The sequence below is a fragment of the Leuresthes tenuis genome, unplaced genomic scaffold (assembly GCF_036924035.1).
Source record: "Leuresthes tenuis unplaced genomic scaffold, fLeuTen1.0.hap1 SCAF_3, whole genome shotgun sequence".
Classification (NCBI taxonomy): domain Eukaryota; kingdom Metazoa; phylum Chordata; class Actinopteri; order Atheriniformes; family Atherinopsidae; genus Leuresthes; species Leuresthes tenuis.
In genome coordinates this window covers 22,107,313-22,115,823 of record NW_027325357.1, presented here as the reverse complement: position 1 = coordinate 22,115,823, position 8,511 = coordinate 22,107,313, and the positions used below count along the sequence as shown (strand labels likewise).

Below are 8,511 nucleotides of genomic sequence, written 5' to 3'. Positions count from 1 at the left end.
TAACTCTGCCTGAGAACCCCCACCCCGTCCCCACCCCCCACTGCCAGCCACTCAAGTACATTTCCGTATAAGTGATTAATGATGCTGATCATGGAATGAAAGCATGGCAAGTTATCAGGCTCCTGCCCAACAACAGAGTTTCTTTTGACTGAACATTTTGAATTATTTGATGGAGAATGACATCGTCCATTAAGCAACTAAAATTAATGTGTGAACATTTCCATACTACATCAGGTACTATTTGAGTTGCCATACAACTTTTCAGCAGCAGAGGGATGTGATGATTCAAATCAAATTCAAAGCATAAACTGATTAATATATAAATATAATATAGTTCTGAACAAGCACAGCTTTAGATTTCTTGTCAATTCTTTATAAATTTGCCTGCAACAATTTTGCACTGAGCAAAACACTGCTGAGGCATGACTTCCAACCTTCCTTTAACCCTTAAATGCATTAAACCTGACAAATAAATATTTTTTTTCCTCCTTGCTTTGTACACAACAATAAGCCCCACTGTGCCGCAGGTGGTCACACTCAGGACAGTATGCAGCAGAGCACCATTTTTAAACAAGTCTTTCTGCATTTCAGCGAAAACGCCAGGATTTGCAGGCGTACTCATGGGGGTGATTACATCCATAAAATTTGAACTTAAGTAGAAAAAAAATACCCTGATGAAGTGGGTCATTGAAGAAATAAAGATGAGAATTTCAAAAGGGAGGTTTTTTTTTTTTTTAGTTCTGTTAGGACATGTAAACACTTACAAAACAAGAGGAATTAGTAAACATGCTTCTCTGTATGAATCTATGTATGAATCATGAATCTGAACTTATTTGCAACAGAATATCTGACATGCAGCAGCTTTACTAAACCTTTTGAAGCTCTTTGAACCCTGATGTTAGTTGAATTTCTTTTTTTTGCTACTAGTAACTGTACTTTGTAAGAAACTCATTAATTTGACATCAAATCACTCATGCCTCATGTTTTCTTTGTTAACAATTATTCAGTGGTAAGTGTTCTTAAAAACAGATGCACCGTGTCAGTCTATTACAATTGAATTTTGCTGTGGAAACGTTGCAGAACGACAAAGTCTTTGTATCTCAACAGGCTGGAATGGCACCTTTTCTTTTTATCCCTTTACTGATTGCATAGTGCAGAATTCATAAGACACTTCAAAGCAAACTTCCAGGAGAAGTTGATGATATAAAGTAAATAGAAAAAGCTTTTTTGAGTTGCCTGTTCCTGCCTGCCTTACAAGTCAACTCTGTGGGTCATCTCTGGATCTAAGAACTCGAATAACCTCGCAGTTTGAGATGATGTGCTGACGACATCGTTGCTGACCAATGCAACGCAGCATAACTATATGTGTCAGTAACAACATGATGAGCCACAAAGCACCACTCAGAGAGCGACTGTTTGCTTTGATCAGCAAGACAATCTGTCAAAGATTGCGGTGGTTCTTCTATGGAAATAAGTGGGGAGCAGGTCGCCCTGGTATGGCATCAGAAACTTCGTACTGGGACATGTCAGTGTATTTAAATAGAATTCTTTTACAGGTATATTTAGTCACAATGCTGTGCGACGTGGTGCAAGTCATAAAATAAAAAAAATGCAAGCCAGATATTATTTAGCAAAAAATGTTTAATCTCTCCTTGATGCATGTTTATTTACAAGTAGTAAATCTGCAAAATAGGAAATAACAGAATATTTACACAATGTATGTTAACCTGCAAACTCGTGACAGTTGCTTCAAGTCTGAAACTCTAAAAATGTTATTGTAGTATTAAAATTCTTTTGCTGACTATCTGAAATCCACTTTCTTTGTTGCCAAGGATCCTGTGTAACTTTCATTCTGGAAAAAAGAAAGGAAAATAAAGAAAAAAAGAGAGAAACTATTGGATTTTTCGGACTGACATGAAAGCAGGAAAAACAGCTGGAAGCAGAGAGATGCCAGGCCTTTCTTTGACTCAGCAATGGTTTGGAGAGGCAAAAATGACCAAAAAGGTCTGAAGTCAAAATGACTGTGTGCTGAATCCTCTCACACCGATGACACTGCAGTCCATTTGACTTGTTAATTTGCTTTGATGCGACTGAAAAACAGCATAAAACCCAGCAACACGGACAAACTACGGTCAGCATGTTCTTGTGATAAGTTCCAAGTCAGCAGCTGATGCTGGCGTCTTTAGATGACACCAAATGCTTTTAGACAATCACCACTCTTACCACCTTTTGTAACAATAAATACAAGGCATGTGTCATCCTACACAATGCAAAATGAAGGATGGAGAACGGGAAGCTGGGGAATTTCTCTGACAAAATGTTTGGACTTGCAAAGCAGGTCAATCTAAAAGGCAAATAATCATGCAAATGATAAACAAGCCCAACCCTCTCAGCAGTCACTTAATCAAGCAGAACACGACAGAAATGGAGCGCGAACCTGAGAATGGACTGAGAATGTTGATGTGTCTTTACAAAGCCTGGAAGATCAGCGGCCCGAACACTGCAAAGTGTGGGAGTGGGGAGTGAGCGGCTTTCTCCCCACTGCGCACTGCACTCACACACATCACTCACCGGACTGCGGTTAACACAACGCCGAGCCAAAGCAGCAATCCATTACCTCACTGTGGGATCCAAACAGTAAGAGCACACAAACGTATGAATGCAGCAAAAAGTCAGAGGGAACGGACAGAAAAAAATAAAGGAAAAGGTAGACTGGACAAATCATATATGGGCAGAGGTTTTTCAGTATTCATTATTTAATCTAACACAAATGATGTAATGTGTGTATCCAACATGATGAGCGGAAAATGGATAGTTTCTTATTGCATGGGCAGAGTGGTCCCTTAAGACTACTCGTTTGGCAGGTGCACGGTGAAATATGAAGTCCCAAGATGTATCCAGTTGAGGAAGGTTCATATGCATGTAAGCGTTAAAAGTCATGTCACTTCTCAGACACGTACAGTAAACAAAGTGGTGGATCGGACAGTGACAGCATATATGATGACAGCACTGAATGACAGCCCTAATGTTTGATAGAAAAACAAGATACAAGAGTTAAAGCAGCAAGTCACATTTCCATCACGACGACAACAGATGCGCATCTTGATTCAACAATTTCATTCTGATCCTTGAGATCAGGAAATCACAAACTTGAGTTCGGTCAAGTACTTCAACTTCAGGCAAGCCGAAGAGAGTTTTGTCTTCCTGCGTACCGTAAAATGTACAATTTACACGTTGAAAATAAAAAATACTAAAGCAAAGGGAAAAAAAACTAAAAAAAATGGCAAAACAGCTTTTTGTTCATCATGAAAAAGTATACAATTTACAAATGAAACAATCAACAAAACATTATACAGACCACAGTTTGGTTTTTCGGCAAGCAGAAAAAAAAAAAGTCTTATTCATCACCACAAAGTCTAAAAACATGACGTCAAGACTTCGAAAAAGAGAAACAAAGAAATCCTCTTAAGAGAGCAGTAATATAAAAAGCTTAAGCCACACATGGCAATAGGCTAGTTTTAAAACAAGAGCCATGGGCTCTTAGAGGATTACTCAGCCTGGTGGAGCTAATGAACAGAAGTGTCTCACCTCTCTATCTTTTTATGCCCTCTATGTGGATGAAAAGCTGAAACCCACGTCTCTGCTGGAAAGGTTAGAGGTGGAGAGGAACACTCAGTATATCTTTTCCATGCCACTTTATTTGGGTATTAACATTGAGAAAATGCTAAATAATTGTGGCCTTCGGCTGAAAACAGATAATCTGACTTAGCTTCACTTCTAATGGGCTCGGCTAAGCGCTACCTGACCTCATTGTAGCTCCTGAAAGAAAAGGAAAAAAAAAAAAAGAGTCTGCAAGCAGCGAGACTTTGGCTTCCCTCTTGCAGGAGAGCTTTGGAAAGCGGATGATCCGAAAAGGGATGGCTAACGCAGACGCATGAAGTGGGGGATCCAGCCGTTACATATGGTGGCTATGAGGCATCGGGGCAAAAGGGAATATTTCAGGTAGTGCAATGTAGCTACTTCATTATTCAGTCACTAAACCATGATCCAGTCAGCTGTTGCTTCTTGAGCCTTGAAGAAAAAGCAGCAGCTGTGGAGCCAGAAACCGACGTGGCAATGATAAAGCGACAGTCCTGTGATATTTGGCTTTATGAAACCAACAGATTGCACTGATTGACTACGAAACAACAGCATCTTCACGTCTTCATCTTGACACCGTAAAAAAACCGCCTCTCCCTCCAGAAGAGGCCTTGCTCTCCGCCACGATCACGATGGGTCATTACTCGAACACTTCTTTTCAGTCACTAGGCATGTTCATATTTAAAACCAGACTGTAGCACATTCCATCTAACAAAATGTCTTTGCACTAAACAACATTCAAAGAAAACATGGCACAGTACGAATTTTTTGTTTCTTTTTTCGTTCATTTTCTGCCTGCGATGAAATTTGCTTTTTTTTTTTTTTTTTGTCAAATCATGTTTTATTGTCTCGTTTTTTCTGTGTTTGTTGGTTTAAATGAAATAGAAAACAAGAAAAATGTTTTCTCCCTAATCTTTCTTTAAAAACTTAGCAGTATTTATATATAATATCTATATAGTCTTGCTTTGTAACGTTTCTGTAAATTGTGCAAATTCAGCAGTAATACAAGTGGCGAGAGATCAGAGAGTGGGCAGTTGATTACATTTATACAAAAAAGAAAGAAAAACAAAATATCTAACATCTTTTAAAACCGTGACAGCTTCTTGGAGTCACATGACCTTCAGAGCCTCTCTCCATTGGCTTCTGACAGACTGGTCCATTCTGTTAATGACGCCATATATGGAGAACTTTTCCAGGCTTCCACTGTTTCTTTCCTGACCACCATCAGAGTCATCGTGATAAATCAAAAATCGAGCAAACCACAAACACCAACATCCACGATAATCAAATGCTGTCAGCTGACTTGTTTTCCATGTATTCATGTGCGAAAACGTCTGGAGTCTCAGTCTCTCACACAGACACGTGGCCCCACGCTGCATGGGGCTGCAGACAAACACAAACATACACATGTAAGCGTACACAGGAACGCCCATCTCTGCCGAACCCCCCCGCGTTTTGCAGTGTACTGCTTCGGGTCCGTTTGCAGTTCATATGGTCGAGGGTTGGAGTTTTGTTTGTCGTCTGGGTGAGAAGAGCGAGGCAGAGAGAGAGACAGATGGAGAGGAGGAGTGAGAAGGAGGAGGAGGTGGATGGTCCTCAGCTGGTCAGGGCCATTGTGTCGATGACCTGCTCCAGCTTGCTCCTCAGTCTCTGTCTCCTTGCCTGCTCGTCCCGCTCCAAAGCTGACAAGATCTGAAAACAGAGAGGGGAAGAGGTCAGCCAATGTTGCAAACGTGCTGGCTTTTGCTTTCAAAACACGGACCCGTTCTTCCCAAATAAGGTTGTGCAGTCGGAGGAAATCCCACCTGGCTGCACACAGACTCAATGTGCTCCACATGCACATGATTACATTGATTCTTAAAGCTCAATTATCAGGTGCCTCGTTGCTTCAAAACCCAACAAAAAAAAAACATTCAGCACGCCAGAAAACATTCCTGAGAAACATCTGCTCCTGTGTTTGAAAGCCACAGAGAAGAGAGTCCAAACTTCTGTCCAGCATGGAAAGAAACTAAGAAACCACAACAAAAAAAGCCATCATGGCTTCACATTCACTTTAATGAAAGGGTCCTGGTGTAAGGAAATGTGACACCCACTGGATTGATAGAGGAAAATGCAAACGATCCATCTTCTGATTTATCTTCTTTTTTTTTTTTTAAAGACACTGAAAGTAACACCTACATTGTGTGACATACGAGTGACTGAGACAAGACACCCTGTAGAAAAACACTGGTTGTGCAGCACCTCGCAACAGCTGCAGGGATTTAGTTCAGATTTGCCTTATCAGCATGAATGTCAGAACAGTGCGTCACGGATACTGAGTTCTGAGTGAAGAGCACAAATAGTTTTCACCCCAAGAAAGCTCCTTCACAAACCTTGTAGAAAAAAGTCGCAGTGACTCTTTGTTTCCTGTTCCTGCTCTCAGTCTTGACTTGGTTTCTGAATTGACAGTTACCAAAACTTTGAGAATCCCTCTTCTTAAAAAGCCTCAAATCTCACCTCATCCTTGTACTTGACGATGTAGGAGTAGATCTCGTGTAGGGCCGACATGCTGTTGAACTGGTTGGCGTGCAGGCGGGACTGCTCTGCAAGGTAGGCACTCATGTCCTGGTCGCTGATGGCGGGCATCCTGGAGATGTCAGAGTAGTACCTGCGCCAGCACACAGAGAGGAGATTATGCCTCGAAATGTTGAAAATTGCTTTTTACAAAAAATGTCCACATTAATCAAACATCCCACACAATAATTGTGCTCATTGGCTTACCTTTCTACCCAGTTCTTGTAGTTGGGGATGTCTTTAGCATACAGAAGCTTGTTAGATGGCGAATCCTTCCCCAGTTTATGCTCCGATGTCGAACACGAGTCCATGAAGGTCTGAGCCACCACGGACAGGCAGGCGTCTGTAATGCTGTTCTTGTGGATGTCAAAGACAAACTGCGGGTTCTTGATCACATTCACCCAGAACCTCAGTGGAAGACTGCGAGGATAGAGAGGAAACAGGGAGGAGGCGGAGAGAAAGGGAGAGGAAGAGCTGCAGAGTTAGAGGCACTTGACAAGCTTTCCAGGTGCAGAGATCACTGCAAAGAACGAAGCTGCATACACACAGCGGAGCACTCGGAGGGATAAAACACTTGGAATAGTGATGAAAATAGGACTGCTGTACATTCTGCTGCGCTGCCTTATTTTTCCCACACCAAGAAGGCAGCAGCCACACATTCCTGCTGATGTCTCTTTACAGCATACAGCGCATACACAAAACTCACCAGTTGCTCTTCCAAGTGTGCCGCACATCAGAGTCTGATATGGAGTGTTTGTCAGCCTGCTCATCCAGGAAGTCAAACATGTACTTGATGGCGAGCGGCAGGGCACTGCCTCGGTGTGCTGTGCTGAAGATGGTCTCAAATAAGTCGTCCACAAACTTCTGGAGTGTACCCTGAACATGAGAATCAACACCAGACAGTTGATGGGCAGTGTACAGTCAGAAGATGTTTTATACAGGCGCAGCCGAACAGACAGAAACAGAAACAGTGCAAACTGTCTGCACCTGAACAGGTCGTTGTCATTTAAAACCGTGGAGCCCTGTTTTAAGAGTGTTACGCCACCACTACAGCTGACTCTGCTCGCACATTCTTCTCTGCTGCTTGTGGTCTGGCTGTAGGTGCAGGAGGTGTTTGAGAATAGCAGCGCTTTTGTTTCGGTGTTTCAACTTTCTGAGAGTTTGTGATGATGCTGAGCCCTCTGTGTTCTTCACAGTATTTAGGGTGAGCTCAATGTGAGTTCACCCTCAGGCTGCTCCGCAATGTTTTTCACCGCATCACAAAAGTCTTGTAATTCACAATCCTCACAAAGTCCTCTGAAGTTGAAATAATTTGATATTTCCCACAAGCGCTCTTTTCCATCTTCGAGCATCCGGGCCACCTCTCACAAAACTTTATCGAAATCAGCCAGAAGTCGAATCTGCAGTTTTGTACTCGCTCACACGTTAACGAATCAGCTTCCTAAACACACAAAGCTGTGGGGGATGTAATAAGTAGGAGCAAACCACAGAGCTCCAAGTTCCCCCCATTGTCTTCCTATGGCTTGCTTGTTAATCATTTCCCAATCGAGGCTGCGGCGATGCAGCTAACCTTGCACTTTCCTACCTGGAGCTCAAACAATGAAAATCGAGAGCTAATGAGTGAAAACATCAGGGGAGAGGAAGTACCAGGGTGTGGATGCCTGCACACGCTGGCACGGTTGTTGTGTTGTACAGTATGTGTGTACATACTGTATGACTGCGTGGTCACATGTTTTCAGTCACTTGTAAATGAGCAGAAACCAACAGGGATCCGTGGGTATTCGTTATGTGAGTGTGAATGAGCTGTGGCAGGATGATGTGGGGAAAAAAACGGTAACCTTTTGTGGATTCACTCATAAAAGCCATCTTTTCATCCCCTCGTGTTTTAGCAAATACACTGGACAATTACCTCATTAAATCTAACCTTCACATGTGGAGTCTCTGACATGTACAGAAAATGAATCACAGTTAGCTAGACTCAAAATATCTTAGTTAAGACCAGCATGATATCTTAATAATAGAGTGTTAATCATTAAAGGGTGGAACCTTGTGATCTCATTTTCTAAAAGGCATGTGAAACCAAATGAGAATAGTGTCATTTTTTTCCTTTATCTTCCTGTCTTACAGTAGCTAGTGTCCAGTGATGCAAAATGAAAAAGAGAACTCCTGCTAATGAACAGAACTTTTTCAGATTCTCATTCTCATAATGAGCAAATAATGGAAACTGGAGAGCATCAGTTTTTGGCCACTGGCTCGACAAACCATTGACAATAACTTGCAAACTGAAAATTAAAAAAAACTCTCTTCGCTGCTCCCTGG

General features: G+C 41.9%; 1 protein-coding gene across 4 annotated transcripts in view; it reads right to left on the bottom strand.

Annotated features, from left to right (window-relative positions):
• Positions 1-1,623: 1,623 nt before the first annotated feature.
• Positions 1,624-8,511, bottom strand: part of plxna1b (plexin A1b) — a 169,870-nt gene continuing 162,982 nt past the window's right edge. For all 4 annotated transcript variants that reach the window (XM_072382564.1, XM_072382566.1, XM_072382565.1 and 1 more), the window contains exons 29-32: positions 6,899-7,068; positions 6,400-6,612; positions 6,136-6,286; positions 1,624-5,331 (exon numbers count right to left, since the gene is read on the bottom strand). In XM_072382564.1, the coding sequence (XP_072238665.1) occupies positions 5,236-5,331; positions 6,136-6,286; positions 6,400-6,612; positions 6,899-7,068 (630 nt within the window). In that variant the 3' untranslated portion in view covers positions 1,624-5,235. The remainder of the gene's footprint in view (positions 5,332-6,135; positions 6,287-6,399; positions 6,613-6,898; positions 7,069-8,511) is intronic.